Source organism: Sminthopsis crassicaudata, chromosome 6 (genome assembly GCF_048593235.1).
Source record: "Sminthopsis crassicaudata isolate SCR6 chromosome 6, ASM4859323v1, whole genome shotgun sequence".
Classification (NCBI taxonomy): Eukaryota; Metazoa; Chordata; class Mammalia; order Dasyuromorphia; family Dasyuridae; genus Sminthopsis; species Sminthopsis crassicaudata.
Window position 1 is genome coordinate 148,072,646 of NC_133622.1, and position 19,119 is coordinate 148,091,764.

At 40.6% G+C, this 19,119-nt stretch overlaps 2 protein-coding genes across 4 annotated transcripts in view; both read right to left on the bottom strand.

Moving 5' to 3' along the window:
- DNAJB14 (DnaJ heat shock protein family (Hsp40) member B14) overlaps window positions 1-8,859 on the bottom strand; it is a 67,375-nt gene extending 58,516 nt beyond the window's left edge. The window contains exon 1 of one of the 2 annotated variants that reach the window (XM_074276637.1): window positions 8,661-8,859. In XM_074276637.1, coding sequence (XP_074132738.1) covers window positions 8,661-8,793 — 133 coding nt within the window. In that variant the 5' untranslated portion in view covers window positions 8,794-8,859. The remainder of the gene's footprint in view (window positions 1-8,660) is intronic. The other variant, XM_074276639.1, reaches the window with a different exon arrangement.
- A 1,947-nt stretch (window positions 8,860-10,806) lies between these two features.
- H2AZ1 (H2A.Z variant histone 1) lies at window positions 10,807-14,064 on the bottom strand. 2 transcript variants are annotated; one of them, XM_074276642.1, is made up of 6 exons: window positions 13,729-14,064; window positions 13,087-13,384; window positions 12,481-12,562; window positions 12,091-12,197; window positions 11,639-11,768; window positions 10,807-11,250 (listed from the first exon to the last, which is right to left on the bottom strand). In XM_074276642.1, the coding sequence occupies exons 2-6, from the start codon at window positions 13,087-13,089 to the stop codon at window positions 11,189-11,191; spliced, it is 384 nt and encodes a 127-aa protein (XP_074132743.1). In that variant the 5' UTR covers window positions 13,090-13,384; window positions 13,729-14,064; the 3' UTR covers window positions 10,807-11,188. The 2 variants fall into 2 exon arrangements, with proteins under 2 accessions (XP_074132743.1, XP_074132741.1); XM_074276640.1 differs by having other exon boundaries at window positions 12,091-12,204; window positions 12,485-12,562; window positions 13,729-14,063.
- Window positions 14,065-19,119: the final 5,055 nt, after the last annotated feature.

Sequence of the window (19,119 nt, forward strand, 5' to 3'; positions counted from 1 at the left end):
GATGCTCTATGAGCTGTAAATCAAAGAATATTATAGTATCAATCATCAAAAGTATGGGTCTGATATTTAAATCCCTTGACAAAATGACCCCAATTTAAGTTTTCAACATTGTTATGCATTACTACTCTTCACATACAATACAGAATATCCAAACTGGCTTTCTTGATGTTTTAAGCATCATCTCTAGTCATTATAATTCTGCCTCGGCCATTGCCCATGTGGAATTCTCTTCCACTTCCAACTCTTCTTAGAATTCTTCAGGTATCATTTCAAGCACCCCTTTCTTTGTGAAACTGTTAACAGTCTCTGCCTCCCCCAGCAAATAACATTCCCCTTACCCCCACCCTCAAAAAATGTATCTTGTATTGTGTGTGTGTATGTGTATGTGTGTTCATGTGTGTGTTTATGCATACATCTACTGTCTTTCCTGACACAATGTACAATGTGAGGTCAGGGACAGTTTCATTGTGTTTTTATAGCTCCAGGGCAAGCACACTGTAGGCACTTTCCTAAATATTTGTTGACTGACTATTACTCAAAAGGCAACAGAGAGGCCTAAAATAAGTATACATAAAAATTGTTCAACATAATTATGTTGGAGAGATTTTAATTAGGTTAAAAAAAAATTAGGTGAGGTCATGTAATAAAAAAATGGTCATGAGCATTAAAAAGAAGTATATTATATAATATAATTATATATTAGATATATTAGATAGTCCATTGAATAGAATTTATGGAAGGCCCTGGGACAAAAGTTGCAGAGTGTAAAACAAAAAGTATTTTGTCAAGAGGCTTTATTGAAGAAACAGGGAATCAAAATGGTAAAAATGTCTAAAAAGTGATCAAGTTCATTGTTGGTGTGCCAGTATACAAACATTTTGGAAAATAGTATGCAATAAAAATTACAGAACTTTTACCATGTGATTCCATAATTCTATCTCTAACTCTGAAGCTGGTAGGAGGCATAGTAGACAGAGTGCCAGGCTTAGACTCAAGAAAATCTGAATTAAAATCCAGTCTTAGCATTTCCTCCTAACATTGTGACCTTGGGCAAGTCACTTAACTGCCTCAGTTTGTAAAATGAGTTAGAGAAGGAAGTCACACACTACTCTGGCATCTTTGCTGAGAAAACCTCAAATGGTATTATAAAGATTCAGACACAGCTGAAACGACTAAATAAAATTGTTGACTATCTCAAAAAATACCATAAAAAAGAACCTCTCAGTACAAAAAAGTGCACAGCTACTTTATTGGCAAACAATTGTGAGCAACCTATAAAATATACCCAACAATTAGAAAATGCCTGAATAACTTATCACTTATTAATGTAATGGAATATTATGGTAGTGTGAAAAACAATTACAAAACACACAAGAAAACACAGAAAGACCTCTGTGAGGTGATATGGAACATAATCAGCAGATCCAGAATGGTACAAAAATATTAGGTAGAACTATACCACCAAAAAATAAATAAATAAACTTTTTCATTGGTATAAGGCCTCCCAGTGAGGAATGTACTTCCATTACTTGAAACAAAGAAATCTATTCTTATTATACTGAAATTTTGTTCACAGAAATTGATTACAACTAAATTTTACCTTTAAAGGCACAGAATCAAAAAGTAGAAAGAGATTTTAGGTCACATAATCTAACATCTACCTGAGGCACATAACTCCAACATGCAGCCAATCCCAGAAGTAATGGGAAACTCACTACTCCAAGAAGCATCAAATTTCATTTTTAAACAACTATTAATATGTATTTATATTTCACATTTATATCACACTTTAAAGTTTATAAAATACTTTCTATATAGTTGATTTAATCCTCACAACAACTCTTTGAAGTATTATGATTATTACTTACGATTATTCCCATTTTGCAGAGAAGGAAAACTTGAGGCTGAATGTGACTTGCCCAAGGTTCCTCAGCTAGTAAATTTTTGAGGGAGGACTGAAAGAAGTCTAACTCTAGCTAATGTACTGTTTGAATGCTTAATTAATGAAAACCAATTATTTAACTAAAATTATGACAGCGAGCGATTTTAATCAGAGTGATGAGGTCAACTATGTTACAATATCATAGTGTAGAAAGAAAAAGAAACAACTTTGTTATATTAGTTGTCCAAACCTACCTTTGGCTAGCCAAACTTGAGCAATGGAAAAGTCATCTGCCAAATGCCTTTGAAAAATGATATCAGGTAAAAACAGAATTGACACTTTATACTTGATCACAGGTAAGTGATAAAGTGGACTGAGTGCCTGAAATCTCATCTTCCTTGAGATCAAATCCAGCCTCAATACTTATTAGCTGTGTGATTCTGGGAAGTCACAACTTTGTTTACTTCAGTTCTTTATCAATATCTTTAGCAAGAAAATTCCTACTGGGATCATGAAGTGTCAGATATGACTGAACAAGAAAAAAAATTTGGTCATTTGAAACATGAATTATTTAAGAACATTAATTTATAGGAGATAAGAGTGCTGAGTAAGGAAGAACTAAACTCAAATTTGGCCTTAGTATTTCCCATTGTGTGACCTTCAAGTCACTTAACTTCTATCTACCTTGGGTTCCTGGTTTCTAAAATGTAGATAATCACAGCACTTAATGTGAGGATTAAAAGAAATGTTTGTAAAATGTCTTTAGCACAATGCCTAATACAAACTAGGAACTTAATAAATGCTTGATCTATTCTCTCCCATTACCCTGTTAGAAACACAAAAGTTCCAATATGAGAAATTCAAAAGGTTTGCTTTTGCTTTTTCCAGGTCAACAACCAACACAACTGGGTCACCCTCATTTAATTTTCACTCTTCCCACACACAACTCCCCTCTGCTGATAAAAATCTAAAAACCCTTGCCTTCTTCTATAAGTACATTTAAAATAAGTTCATTGATATAATTTTTAAAGTCAGTTTGTCTTCATATTCCTTCAAAAAATCCACATTCACTTTTCTCTCAAACTAAAGAGTAACAGTTAAACAAAATTAATCTTTTAGACATTGATGTAGGCAACCAGCTGCCCCCTAAATCCAAGAATTTCATCATCTATTCTATGAAACTAAGAGTGGTCATTACAATGACCACTTCATTGCCACAGTCATAATTCTATGGCTTATACTTTCCTCATTTTGCATCAGTACATAAAATCTAACTGTGTTTGACTGAATAACTCAAAGTGTAGTATATTATATCTATATACCATAATTTGTTCAGCCATTTCCCCAATCAATGGGCAGTCACTTTGTTTCGTACTTTTTCCTACCACAAAAAGTGCTTCTACAATTATTTCATTATGTATGAGACTTTTCTTAGGGACATATATACCCATTAGCCCTACCTACTTCTCCACATTTTTACATGGAAGAGGAAGAGAGGATGCAGATGCAGAAGAATATACTACTAGGCTTTATAATTTAGAATTTAAAAGACCTAAAGAATCTGGCGCTATATGCAAGATTTTGTAGGTTTTGCCTTCTTTACTTTTTAGTACCAATAGTAGAAACATCTAAAGGTGAAGCTTTTGATATTTCTGCAGGAAAGAACAATGAAGATTGCGTCTATTGTCCTAGCAAAGTGGTCACAGGTTGCTCTCAGACTTTATATATGTCATATTTGAATGAAACAAACAAAAAATATATACAGATGAATATAGATTAGGGTCATTCAGTAAAAACTTTTATCTAGATTCAAACATAATAGTATGACACAATAGTGAAAAATAATAAACATACCTTAGCTCAAAATGATTATTTCTCAATACAGACTAGGTATTCAAAGAATACTTCTATATACTATTTTAATTCAATAAATAGAATTAATAAGTATAAATGAAATTATACTGGACAGAGGGCCAATTCCAGAGTCAGGATAACCTAGAATCATGCTCTCCTTCCATTCATGCTAACTATGTGACTACAGATAAATCACTTGCCTTCTCAGTGCCCATCCTGGGTAACTAAGACTATGCATTAACAATTAATCAATTGATTGATCTGTTAGTGGTAACAGATCAGCGTGAGTCTTCATACTGACAAGCCCAAAGAAATCATATGGGGGTAAAGGGAAATTAAAAAAAAAAAAAAAAGTGAGCAGATCACTGTGTCAGGCAGTAAAAAAACAGAACAAACAAAAAACCAAAACCCTATTTCAGAATTCTAATTTAATAAGGAGTTGAATACACAGTAAAGGGAAGTGGACAGTGGGATATTGAGAAGAACTGGAAGAGAAGAGCCTTGTGATAGAAGGGAAAAGTTAGATAAGTACAAAAATAGTCAAAGACTGAGAAATTAGGGGTGGGAGTATGTGACATCATTTCAGTTGGAGAGACAGCCTTTATGGACAACTCTAAGGTGGGACTTGAGGCTTCATTGGACAGACATGGGGTGGGAGAGAAAACAGGATGTCCATTTCAGGTATGAGAAACATCTGATGCCAAATCAACCGATGGACATAATACTGACTAGATCTAAGAGCTATGAAAAATAAGGTTCTATGAAAAGAATTTCAACTATACTAATAATCAACAATGATAAACATATGTCAATACCACATATAGCCATTTGTTATCTGGAAGAAAAATTATTTAAGATAGTACAAATTTTCTATGGACAAATAAAGCTTCCAGAAGATGTTAAGTGACAGAAAAGAGCTGGAAATGAACATAAGCTCCAAAGATCATAGATCCCAGAGCAGAAGTCAGGGGTTATCTTGTCCAATATCTTTAACCTGATTAAGAAAGAGACCCAAAGTTCACATAGGTTAAGAAGCATTAGGAAGCAGAATTTGAACAGAGGTCCTCTGATTTCAGAGACAATGCTTCTACTATATCATGCTACCTCTTAGGAGGAGGAAACTGAAGGATCTGCAGGGTTTGGAAATTAAAAAACAAACAAAAAAAGTGAAGTTGGGAAAGAGAAATTTGGGAGAACGGGGTTGGAGTGGGGGGAAAGAGTGAAGGACATCAACTCTCGAGTAAGGAGAAGAAAGGATCAAACTACAGGAAGAAAAAGATTAAGAAATTTCTGAAAAGAACTCAAGGAGGAGAAACTCATTATAAAGGCAAGATCTGGAAGAAAAATTAAATGGAACTAATTGATAAAGTAAGAACAGAGTGAAAGGAAGACCGTTGAATGTGCATATCAAGTTATTAAAAGGGTATAAGCATAAAATCACATAAGGGAATAAAATTATAAAATGTTGTTAAAATAGTATAAATTACCAGTAAAAATGGAGAATAACTATAATAACAATGACCATAACTAAGCATGTTATGCTTTTATTTCTGCCAATACACCATGAGTACTCCTTAGGCTTAAGAAATAAATTTCCATTCAAAATAACTTAAGTCCAACAAAGTTTTATACTTAAAAGTAAATAATCATCTATCTAGAACATAAATCACTGAACTTGTTTTTTAAAAAGTATTTTAACAATTTAATTTCAATATAATTGGTTTCTATGTAATCTTATGTATTTGATTTTATGCATTTAAAACATAATTCTGAGGGGTCTATAGGTTTCACCAGACAAATAAAGGATCCATGACACACAAAAAAGTGAAGAATCCCTACTCTAGAATTTCTTAAGGATTGTAGCTATCCATGATCTTAAAGTAAGAGATACTCTAAAGTCCCCTTGAGTTCTGAAATTTCACAATGCTAATAAATAGTTGTTGTTTTTTTTTTAAATCCTATTTATTTGGATAAGGCATCAGTACTTAACTATTTAAGATTAATGCCAAGATTCAGTCAATAATCCAATCAGAAATGTGTGTAGGGTTCTTAAACTAAGATTAAGGATAGTGGATAGAGAGTGCAGCATCTACAAAATGAAGAGCTTGAATCCTATGATCCCGTCTCCCTTTAATGATGATCCTAAGGCCTTAAGGGTATGTGATCAAAGAATTCAAGGGAGAAGATGGCATCATCCTAGTGCCCAACACAAGCACATTTACCCTTTACCCATGACAGCCCCTTACACTCCCCCAACTGCATCTTTTCCCAGTAAGACACCATCTCCCAATTTTCCCACTGAGTCCCTCAGGGCAAAAATAACCTAAGTATTGTGCCAAGAATCTATTATCAAGAAAGTCTGAAGACTACTGGCTTATTTCATACCTAAGGTCTTAGCTGTCCTGGTCCTAAGAATTTTCATACTAATAGTTCTGATTTATAACTAAGAGTAGCAGTGTCTTTCACAGTAGCAGGAATAAGGAACGGGCCTAAGAATAGGGAGCTCCCAGATGAGTAAATCTCTCCTACTAATGCAGGTCAATACCTTCTCCGTAACTTAGAGCACTGTCTGGGGCTCAAGGGCATATATAGCCAGTGTGTCAAGGCCACGGATAGAACCAAGGTCTTCCTGGAATACATGCCAACTATCTCTGTACTACAGTATATAACTGCCACATAAGGGTACACATTTAATACATATTGTTTTGCATCAGAGGGTTCAAGAAGTTGTTCAGATAAAAGAAATCAACAAATAGAAAATTTTTGTTAACAAAATTTTACTAAAATAGTTAACGGCAGGCTTCCTTAACTACCCTTATAAAAGTTTTCTCCTTCTGTACTTCTAAATTCATCATTCATTTGCTTTATGACTTTGTTTTGTGATAACTCATGTGCTTATCTTGAATCAATTAACAATCATTTATTATGGATCTACTATTTACCAGGCACTGCATTAGGCACTGAGAATAAAAAGCAAAAAATCAAAACAGGTCACTGTTCTCAAGGAACATATTTTAGCAGCAGAGACATGTATATCTGTTTCTACAAGATACATGCAGATACAGAGAAGATACAAGCTAACTGTAGAGATAATGACACTAACATGCAGGTGAACCAGGAAAAGCTTCCTTTGGAAGGTGGTACTTGGGCTGAGTCTAGAAGAAAACTCAGGGTTCTAAGGGGCAGAGGTGAAGAGAATGTGTTTCAGTGGGTGAAGGAGATCACCAGAACAAAGCATGGAGACAAGGAATGGACTATCATGTGGGAAGAACAATAAAGTCAGTACAGTTGGCATTAGTGTGTGCATAAGGAAGCAATGAATAAAAATGCTAGGAGAGTAAGGATCCAGGTTGTCATGTTCTGAACGCCAAACAGGAGTTGATATTTGATCTTAGAGGGACATGGGAGCCATTGGAGATTACTAAGGAGTAATATAGTTAGATGTGTACTTTAGGAAAATCACTTTGGGGAGACCATAGCACAAACTAGAGGTGATGATAAAGGCTGGAGTGAAGAGGACAGATGTTAGCGATGTTGTAGAAATCTTTTAAAAAGTAACTGAATTCCTGGAGTAAAACAGGGTTCTTTGCTTGGTGCTGTGCTGTTTTAACATGTTCATAAAATATGAAGATCTAACACCTTAATCGATGGTGTAAATAAAGTTGTGGATGGCAAGTTCATTAAATATGAAGATTTTCGCAAAGCTGGGAGCAACACAGGATCTCTGTAGGCTAGAGCACTGAACTGAATCTAATCAGATGAAATCCAAAATGAAAAGTCATATCAAGGGAGGGCAGTAGAGAAGTTAAAAGTTCTGGCATTGGAAATCAATAGGATATTTGCTGTTTTATCTCCTTCCTAACTAGAATCTTGGCAGGAATATCTATATTTTCCTATTCCCTAACAGACCTTTCTTACAAAATAGATTTTTACCAAAGATTTGCTGATTAACTTAGATCTGCCAAACTTAACAAAGATCTGCCAAGTACCTTAAGTTCTCTGGATCTCAGTTTCCTCGGCAGTAAAATTAGGGGTTGCACTAAATGATTTCTGAGTTGCATCCATCATTAGTAAGTTGCTGATTTTAAATAGCTGAAGTTTAAAAAGTTACTTTTCTATCCTCACAGCTAAAAAGCCAAAAAAACCCCAACCAACCAAACGGTTAGGGAAGCAAAGGACATTAATACAGTAGAATTTACTTAACCAACCCTGATTTTCCTTTCTATTCTTAAAGTTTTCCATAGCTATGAAATAGCACTTACACTTTTGAGGCCTATCTAGAGATAATACAAACAAGTAGCAGAACTTCCTGGATGATACAAGAAAAAACTACTTACATTCTTGGATTTAAGAAAACCCTCATAACTTGTACAGTAGAGCAGGGTCCATTCCTTGCCCCACCCCGAAATCACAAAATATTTTATCAAAGTGAATCCTTACTCCTGCGAAATCTGCAGTCATTTCTTGATTCTCCTCTCTTGGGGGAAGCTGCCCTCCCTAAGCACCAGAGATTGTTTGCTTGGGGAACGACTTTTTACCCCCAAGAGGAGATGGGCTCTGAGGCCAGTGGATTATCCCTGAGGGTTCATCCATGTTTTCTCGCATCACCAGGGACCTCTTGGGGCATCTCGGCGCTCAACAATAATCATCACACTGGGAAGCAGGAGGAGGTCGGCCTCCTGAGAAATCTCAGGCATCCGATTGGGCCCAGCTCACCTCGAACCAGACCAAGGGTCATTTTTGCTAAGCTCCCGGGGAAGAGGTGGGCAGAGGGTCAGGCTGGCTTGGCAGGGGCGGGGACTGAGGATGAAGGCCCCAGCGGGGGTGTGTCAAGCTCGGACTGGCCGAGCTGGGCCTCCTCTACCTCTCCCTGAGACACCGGGCGGCGGAGCCGAGGCCAGGCTGGGCCGGTGGATTCACTCACCTCGGGCCGTGGGGGAAGGGTAGAGCTTCTCGGCTTTGTGCAGGAAGCGCAAAGCCCGGTCGCGGTTGCCAGCCTCCAGCGCTTCCCGGGCGATCTCGATGCATTTTTCCGCCTCGTCCCGGTTCCCCTCCATGGCTCGCTCCTTCTTCCGTTTCCTCCGGCAGCGCAGCGAGAAGGGGGCGGAAGCCAGAGCGGCGGAGGCGGAGGCGGGAGGGCGGGCCGGAGGGGGAGGGGGCGGGCCGGGGCGGAGCACCCGAGATGGGAGAGGAAGCCGGGCCGCGCCGGGATCTGGACCGGGGCCGGGGCCGGGGCCGGGGCCGGGGCGGGGGCAGACGGGCAGCTAGCCACCTAGAAGCTGGCGGGCCTCGGAGCCAGCGGGCGGGCGGCCCCCGCCTCCTCACGGGCGGTCTCTCGACTCTGCAGCTGCGGCGATTAGGTTTAAGTTTGGCTGCATCCCGGACCCCGACCCCTGCTGGGGACTAACGCCCAGGTGGGCCCGGGTCAGGCAGTGCAGGGACAGACAGGGCTGGGATGTCGAAACGTCCGACCCGAATCCGCAGAACGAGGTTGGGAGGGCGCAGGAACCAAACGGAGCCAACCAACCCGGGGCCGACGGCGGGGGGGAGAGAGAGACGGGTGGTACCACCAAACTCCCAGAGGGGTGTCACTGCGGCTCCAAGAGCGCTGACTACTCGCTCCCTGAGCTGGAAGTTAGCCCTGTCCCCTCTCCAGCCTCGGCCTCCTTCTCTCGTCCAGCTCTACCCCCTACACCGAGAAAACCCAGGTCCCTGGGATGCAGTGATTACTACGTGGGCAGGTTAGAATTTGGGGAAGCCGTTTCCCAACCTCCCCATCTAGAAGGCACCTCGCTGGGGCGTTCGGGATTGTGGTTTCCTAGGGGGCGCTAGGAATCTTTATTTTTCGGCCGAATCTCCCAATTCACCCGGCCGTGGGTTTAGAGTTGCCGACTCCATGGTAACCTAAGACTGGCGTGCAAGAGGCGGGACCCAGACATCACCAGCCTCCCAGCCAGCCCGCCGTCACTGCGCACGTACCTAGCCATGTGCGATAAAAGCTGGAACCCCTCTGCCTCACTTCCAGCTAGTTCTTTCCCCCAGATAAGCCCTTTTGACCGGATTTAAAACAGCTGATAAATGCCAAGACCTAAAAATGCAAATTACTAGCTAGCAAGAAGTTTTAAGAAAAATTACTTTATTAGCCGTCTGCAATTAATTTTCATAGTAAAAAAAAAAAAAATCCATTACTTTATGCCCATTTTACTGCGGTGTCAAATGTAGCTTTCACAAGTCAGCTCACATGTTACCCCACAGAATTGACTTTTTGAAGGCTGCTCAAGCAGGACACAAGTGGTCAGGTTTGATAAGCCCATATAATCTTAATTTTGGACATGCAATTTTCAAGGTAATGTCTGGAAACCATTTATGGCCTTATAGCCATTTATTAGGGTCTTATGACAACTTTTAGAGATCTATTGAAGCACATGCTATTAAAATTTTTGCTTTGAAACCCCGATTTACATATTTATTTACTATAGTGTATTGTGTTTTATGTGCACATGCATTCACATACATAAAATAGTATAAGATTTAAAAAGCTGAGTAATAACATGTCTCCAAGCCAAGATTAAAGATAAGCAATTCGCATTAATACACACTCAAAACTGTTGGGAAACCACCTTAACAATGTATTTGGTTGTGACAAGTGGTTTTGTGGTGAACATTTTATAAAAAAGAATCCTATACAGGTAAGATAAGACCATTCATTGTAAATTGCAGTTATCACCTTTAATAAGCGTAGGTTTCTTTAATTCTAGGTCCCTGTAGTTTCTAAGCTACAGCCACTTTTCCTAATTAAGAACTTTAGCAAAATTAGGTCATTATTTGTAAGGACAGGTACATAAGCATGTACCGCAGACTAAGAAAAAGATTTTACCAAGAAGCCTCTCAAATCTTTTTTGATTTTGATTAATTTTAAAGAACCACCTATTTTTATTAGAGCTGCAGATGCAATTGATTTGCTTCTGGATTGAAATTAGTTCCTATTGTAGCTGTTCAGGAGAAACCTATGATTGAGTTACTACAGACCTATTTCTGTGCTATCAAACATGAAAATTCAAGAAACAAACTTGTTTTGGATATGACCTTTATTGAACTTATCCACCAGAGTGGAAATAAAAGTCTGTACAAAACCAAATGTTTGTTACTATAACTTCTGCATCACAATTAATATCCAAACAGATTTTTAAAAACAGTCAACTCAATCAAAACCCACTACTTCAGAATCAATAGCTTCTTTGAAGCCACAGTAACACTTAAATATGGTTAAGACTTCAATGCAGAAATTTGGTTGGCTGGAAAGCTAAGTAAGCTTCCAACTTAATCAAAATAGAATTACAAAAAGGCAAAATTGTGGTTTTCACAGAGATACAGTCCACTGGAAATCACCAACACTGGACAGTTGTTAAAGAGTATTTAGAGTCCTGAGATAACATGGAATCCAGGCATCCTTTAAACAGTCTTCTGTTGTCCTTTCTTTCCAATCAGAGATTTATGGATGTGTGGAATCACACCTATAAGAGTGTTAAAGGATTAGAAATTTTCTTTTTTAAGGAATGATGTAAATTAACTAAGATCACTAAAAATGAAATTTATATTTGCCCCTCTTTATAGTTCTTAATTAAAAGGTAATTTGTTTAACTTCAAAAAAGAGCATTAGTTTTTCATTCAATGAAAGTGGACTATATGTACATATGTCTTGTTACAACTTATCTGTTGATCAGTTCGTTTCAAGGAGCTTGCATGCAGAATACTAAAAAAAAGGATGGGTAAGCTTTTTTACAGACTGATTTAACTTGTATTGCTAAAGTCATTAGTAATTCCTACTCTAAAAGCCAATTGCAAGCTGAAGCGAAACTTAAATTTCCCCCCAAGCGATTGAAGGTAATGCCAGTTACATACCACCACCAGCAATTGTTGCCTTAATAAGAGAGTCCAATTCTTCATCCCCGCGAATGGCAAGTTGCAAGTGGCGAGGAGTAATGCGCTTCACCTTTAAGTCTTTTGATGCATTTCCTGCCAGCTCAAGAACCTAAGAGGAAAAAAACCTTAAATCAATATGGTCTACAATAACTTTCTTTGGTCCAAGCGAGTATAGATACAGACTATTTTGTTACATAAGACCTTTTAAAAAGTTCCCTTCGATGACAGGCTATGAAAACTACTATTGAGCCAGGAGTTGATGCCAGTTAAAGAGGGCGGCTGCTTGGGTGACCCCTAGTGCACCCTCGGGCTCCCTCTGGCGTTGAGAGGAGGCTTCCCCACCCCTTCAGTTCCAAAGGCTCTTTGCATCACTTTCCTCCAGCTCCTCCTCCCCCTTCCCACTCCACGGAGAACCCACACAATCCCTTTACCTCTGCAGTTAGATATTCCAGGATGGCTGCACTGTACACGGCAGCAGTGGCTCCCACACGTCCATGGCTCGTTGTCCTGGACTTCAGATGCCGATGGATACGGCCGACTGGGAACTTAAAAACACACATATACACACACACACATAACATACACACACAAGCACAAGAATGCACAAAAAAGATCTGGCCAGGCGGAGACCGGGTTCAATCAACAATCCCGCCAAATCTCGACCCGGAGCAGGGGGTGCCAGTAGTTCCCGGTACACGTCACCGCGCTACCACTGCCGCCCCCTCCCGCCCCAGCCCAAGCGGGAGGGGGGACCCGCCCGCCCGCCCTCCCTGAGGGGCAACACACAGAAACGGGCGGAGGCAGTCGGCAGCGGGCCCCACTGACCTGCAAGCCAGCCCTCTGCGAGCGGGAAACCGCCTTTGTCTTCGCTTTTCCGGAGTCCTTCCCAGCCTTCCCGCCAGCCTGGAGAGGGCACACACCCATACGGGCGGGAGAAGGGAACGGGGGTGGAGGTGGTTAGCCGGCCCGCTCCGCGGGGCTTCCCAACGCACGACCCGAGCATTTCCCCGGGCGCGAGCGAACGGGGGATGGGAGTAAAGGAGGCCGCCCCCGCCTTCCCGGGGTCTCCGAGGCTCCCGGGCCGCCAGCCCCGCAGGCGCCGGACGATCCGCGCGCAGGCCGCCGGGAGCGCGCGCGCGCTACCCCGGGCCCGCGCGGAGCCGCGCACGCGCGCCACCAACCGTCGCCGCCGCCACGAGACCGGAGGCGGCTCCCTTCCTCCTTCCCTCCCCCCAACCGTCCCCCCCCCTCTCCTTTGCTTCCTCCCCCTCCTCCTCCCCAGCCTCATCCAGGAGCGCGCGCGCGCCCCTAACCGCCGCCTCTTCCCCTAGTTCCCGGTGTGTAACGGTACCCTCCCCCTCTCCCCTCCCCCTTCTCCAGCCGGGAACCAGCCCGCGGAATCCTTCAGGCTCTTCTGCTAAGTTTACCATTTTGAGTTGTGCGTGAAGCTCTCTCGCACACACGCTCACGGCAGAGAATGGACCAAGCAAACACCCGGGCAGAGATCCCGCCGGCTACTGCTCTGGCGCACCGCGATTCAAACTGCGCTGTCTCCCGCCTTCCCCGCTCCCTTTATACTGCAGAATGTTCCCTCATCCGGGAACTCGGATCGCCCCCCGCACCAATGGCTGCCACTCGCCCTGGAGACGCGTCTTCGTCGCCTCAGCCAATGAGCATGAGAAGCAAGAGGACGTAGGGGCGGGCTTCTCGCCGCTCTAGCGAGAACTGGAGTCGGAGTGGGGGGGGGAGCAATAATGAAAGGGAAGGCAAGAGGAAGGGTGGGGGAGAAATGGAGCAAGTTAAGGCGCTCAAGCGTAGAAGCCAGCCAGCCGGCGTCATGTGACTCGGGGGCGGCGCGGAGGAAGGGCGCGCGCCGAGGTTGCCCGCCGGGGCGCCCGTGCATGCACTCCCCGCGTTGCACCGCCCGCCCGCGGGCTCTAGCCCCAGGTGGGCGTGCATCACTCCAGGCCGCGGAAACCCAGCCTGTACCCAACCCGTCGCCCCTCCCTCTTTGCCGCCTTCCCCACCCCCACGTCTTTGACTCTCGCCAGTCAGCATCTCCAGCTCACCCATCCAGCCAGCGGGGCCTGGAAAAGAGACTCCCCACGTTCCGATTAACCGTGGCGGGCTGGCGTTTCCGCGGCAAACTACCCTGCCTTTGCAGCCAATAGCGAGCCGGCTGGCATGCACGAGCCGCCGCAGGGGGTCCCCGCCAAGCCTCAAAGAAGCGGCCACAAAAGAGGCGGGATGTGGGGAGGGAGGGAATGCAAACAAAAAAGAAAAGCGCGGCGTGAGACGAAACTCTGGGGGCCCTAGATGGAACTGAGCCTCCTCGCATAAATGTGCCGCTCTTCTCCGCTAGACGCTTGGTTGCGTGACAAATGCATGTCAGCGATTCACTGACAGTTACCGACCGTCACTGTGAGGCGGTGCACGCGGAGTTTCTCTCTGGCAGGCGTCTGGTCGGACTAGAGTCATTACTGATCAGTTACTCATCTTGTATCAGCAAATGCACTTCGTGATCCTCTTCGCCGTCCAGTAGTTGTTGCAGCTTTTATTATCGGCAAGCTTCTGAGCAAAATTTGGAAAACACTAAAGATTAAAAACAATGCCCAATCCTATAAGCTCTATTTCTGATTAGTTTGACAAGTTACAGAAAGCATCCTTATCATTGAGGGTGGGAAGAGACACGGTAAATTATAAGTTTAGATTTAAAAACCACTGCTGAATCTAGGTGAAAACCAAACCTTGGGACGTGAGCTCCTTGTTTCTATAGCAATGGCTGCTGGGCTTGCAAAAACCTAGAATAGGGAAGCTGGCTAGTCCTCAAGTGCTGGACAGGGACTTCCTCTCCGTCCTCCCTCACCCTTCTCCCCTCCTCTCCCACCTTGCCATCCAATATGTAGTCAAGCAAACATCACATCTGATTGCACTTTTAAAGAAACTCAAAAAAGTGTAGCAAGTAGGTCATCAATAGTAACATGAAGCCAAGATGATACCAAAGAACATAATTTTGTACCAAAAAATATGCTGCGAATTCCTATCTTCATTTCCAAGATAAAGGAAGAACACCACCATATCAAGAACTAGATTGACAAGAATAATAGTAAAGAAGAGATTTATAGAGGAACATGAGTCCAATCAGGTACTCATTTCAAACTAAGGAAGTGATTTTGAAGGGGATAGTTTCAGATCTCCCATATCACTCTCAACTTCCCAACCCCCATCTCTACTTGGTCCTTCCAGGACTGAGAGAACTAACAGTTGTAGGGGATAATTTTTACCCTTCACTGAGTTATCCCTATATCCAACCTACTTCGGGTAGTGATTGGAAGTGAGAGCTTCGATGGATGCAATAAGACCAAAATTGTGGATTTATATGAAGTTGTTAGCTTTGAATAAAGTGAAGAACATGTTTTTAAGGTCACATTTTGCACTCTTAATCCAGTCTAGTTTATAACTTATAAATGCATTCTTTTTGTTACAAAGATCAAATCACTGGATTTAGCTATCATGTTTGTTTATGAGAAAATTACTTCAATGCTTCACCTACAACCATAGGAACTTTGTTCTCCTAGAAATAAGAATTCCTACGATGCATTTCAGTCCATTATAAATTGTTGCTCCCTAATTCTTTCCCCCTTTTCTCTTTGTACTTACCATTCTCTACTAGACTGTATGATATTTATGTAGTTTGTATCTTATTAGTCAAAAATGAACACTTGTTTTGCATTCCCTGAGGAATGATTTCTATTTCTTCATTTCTCTGGCAACATCAAACTTGACAAATTATACATTTAATAAATGTTGGGTGACTTGTTGACTTCACTCATCTAGCTATTAATGAGTTAGGCTACAATCATACAGAATGGGATAGGACTTCAGAAGTCAGTGATCTTGAATCTCTCCATCTTCATCCTCCACTTGAAGACTGTCTTACTCCCTGTTCATGCATCCTGGTTCCAGGTCTGCTTCTAGAACCTGGTATATTAACACCAACATGGTACTTTGAAGCTCAGGACTCCTGATTTTCCAAAGCCCTCCATCTACAACCTAGACCTAGGCCAGCATCAGCCTGGACTTAATATTCAAATAGCTAGTCTTCATCCCCTTCCCTTTTTCCACTTCTAGCTCTTGGATCAGTAATAAAATCAACACTATGATTCAGACAGGATGAATCACAATCCCAGAGATTTACAAAGCCAAAACACCTTTCCCAAAACAATTTATTCCCCAAATGAGTAGTCTATTACCATTAGAATCATCTCCACTTTAGTTTTTCTACTCATGTGGTAATCAGAAAAAAGCAATACAAGAATATTCTCAAGGTTTCACTATAAGAACTTTAGAACCGATTGCACAACATGGGAGTGGCACAGGACCAACTAGCAAAGTCTCCCCAGAGCAGAGAAGGTGTTATGCTTTATGAACAAAACAGAATTAAAGCAGCTCAGAAGAAACGAGATGTGCATAGAGAATCCATTCCAAATATTCATATGGACTATTTCTGACCTCTGGCAGAGCATTTGGAGCTCATTTTGTTCTGATCACTATAGCCCTACACATTTTAATTTGACTCTAACATAGTGATGTCATTTTGGTCGTCCCAGAGAACTAGGACAAGAAGTAACCAATCATTAGAATATAAACTACTTGAGGGCAAAAACAGCCTTGATTTTTGCATTAGTATCTCCAGTACTTGGAACATAAGGACTTAATTTTAAAAAATATTCTTGGGGAAATTAATCTTCTCAGGCAGTCCATTCTACCTTTTATTAGAAAGCTTTCCCTTCCATCAAGCTGAAATTTGCCTGCTACTCTGAAATATATCATCATATAATTTTGAGCTAAAAGAGAATTGAGATAATCTACTCTATTCAGGCCCAAGCCTGAAGCACATTCAAGGTTTAAAACATAAAACCAATCTTACTAAGATTTTAAAAGGGCACAATTCCAAAGTTAAAGGGATTGAAAATTTTACCTTTTATCTTTGGTAGTCACCACAAATAGCAACCATCCAGAAAAATAAGGCATCAATTTACCAGTCTTTCAGGCAATTGCAAAACTGAGGACTCCATTTCCCCTCTGGGCTAAACCTCTTTTTATTTCAAGAATCTGAGATCCCGCCCACTCCATCCCTTTCTTAAGGGGCCAACCTACTTTTACCAACTAATTGAGATGCCTAGTATATATAAGTAGCAAGCCACTCTAGTCTCTTTTCTAGAAAACCCCAAATGGGAATATAACTGAAAAACAACCAAACAACCTCTAAGTTATAGTTCTAGTAAATCTTTTCTGGATAGTCTTAGTATTCTTCAAATGAGGCCCCTAGAACTTCCACATATAGTTTGGCCAGGGCAAAGTATACTATGGGTTATAATAAATATATCTAATATTTTTAGAGAGTTTAAGTTTATAATAAATATAGCTAATATTTTTAGAGACTTTTTAACTGCTGCTTGACTCAGTTTCCTCATCAAAATGGAAATATCACCTACCTTCTAGCATTGTTGTGAAGACTAAATAATGTAGGTGTAAAAAGTGGTTAGCACTGTGCATGACACACAATAGATACTTAAGGAAAAGCTTGTTATTGTTATTCCTCTTGATCCTCACAAAAAAGTAGGCGCAATTATTGGCCCTATTTTGGAGATGATGAAAATAATTCTGAGAAGTTGATTTATCCAGGGTTCTAGAACTCTAAAATGTTTGAGATAGCATTATAGGCACCTTTATTCTGGCGATTATGCTTCTATTATGCTTTTTTTTTTTTTTTTAAGTTCAAGTACAGGTTTTAAAATTTAGCCCTTTTGAATTTTATGTGATTTATTTTGGTTCATTATCCTAATCTTTCCAGATATTCTTGGACTCCAAATCTTCATTAGCTCTCCTTCCCAGGTTCATGATCTTTATGTATTTGATAAGGACAGCTAAGTAGCACAGTGGTTAGAGTGAAAGACTTGAAATCAGGGTGACATCTTCCCAAGATCAAATTTGGCCTCAGACACATTATTTATTTGACTCTGGGCAAGCTATTTAATCCTATTTGTTTCAATTTCCTCATCTATTAAATGAACTGGAGAAAGAAATGGCAAAGCATTCCAGTATTTCTGTCAATAAAATCCCAAATGGAGTCACGAAGAGTTGGCCATAACTGAAAAATGACTTTGAGAGAGACATATTTAATAAAAATGACATATTTAACAAGATGCCATTCTTCATATGTCTTGAGAAAATTGTTGAGAGCATTGCTATTCAATATATGACTAATTCAAGTCTGATCCAGTTTTAGGCTTCTAATTCAACAAAATTAGAAAAATAATTGAGAGCCCAACAGATGAAAAACAAAACAAAACACCATAATATATTCTTGTCTTCAAGGTCCTTAACTGAAGTCTAGTTTAAAAAACTAGAAAAACATATAAGTGAAACTTCAGTTTAACAGTAGTAGAGCTCAATTAAAAGATCATTATAACAGTCTAAACACAAAGTAACAGGATTTTGAACTATGGTTGTGAGAATGGATAGAAAAAAGAAAGCAAAAGGAAGAATCAAAAAGATTTAGCATCTGATTATATAAGGGAAGAAAGGGAGGAAGAAGGGAAGTTTGGGATGGCTCAGGTTTCAAAGATGGATAACTAGGGTAGTGATATTGCTGTTATTAACAGAATAGGGACATCCTTAGTAGGTTAATTAAGAGTCAAGTAAGAGATAGTACTCCATATTATAAATATCCATTTAAGTTGACATCAGGGAAAGCAGAAATTTCCAGAAGTGGAGATATGGCACTGCAGAGACAGGTCAGGAATAAATATAAATATAAAGATTTGAGAGTCATTTGTATGGAGGCAGTTATTGAAAGTATAATTTTAGATGAGAACTCTGAAAGAATAAAATCAACAACAACAAAAAAAACATTACAAAAGAGATCATTATGGTGAATATTCAAAGGTAGGAGAATTAGGACATTGCAATATGACAAAAGGCAAGATGGTACAATGTATAAATTGTTAAACATGGAATCACAGACTCCATGAATTGAAATTCTGACTCTGCACCCATCCTATCTCTGTAACCTTGGACAAGTCACTTAATTCTGTTTAACCTTCATCTGCAAAATGAAATAGAGAAACTAGATGATTTATAAAGCCCCTTCCAGCTCTAGATATCTGATCCTTTGATCCAAAAAAGAAGTAGTCAATATCAAGCAATCCAAAGAAGATCATAGGGTCATAGGATTTAAATCTAGAAGGAACATGTAGTCCAAACATCTCATTTTGTTTTGAACGAATCCCAGCATGTCTTAAGAACTTATTATATATTCCATAAACTGTGCCAACTGATAAGTTTACATTTTTTTGCTATGTATTTCACAAATATCAACAAATACAATTCCATATTCAGAGAATAGAAAACAAAAGAATTGAATACAGCATCTCCATTGATATGCATGGATTTAA

Excerpts from the sequence above, each read along its gene's own strand:
- H2AZ1 (XM_074276640.1), bottom strand. Across the intron at positions 12,205-12,484 it reads CGCAGAGGGCTGGCTTGCAG|TTCCCAGTCGGCCGTATCCA; the intron begins GTCAGTGGGGCC and ends TGTGTTTTTAAG. Across the intron at positions 11,251-11,638 it reads GGCAACAATTGCTGGTGGTG|GTGTGATTCCACACATCCAT; the intron begins GTATGTAACTGG and ends ACACTCTTATAG.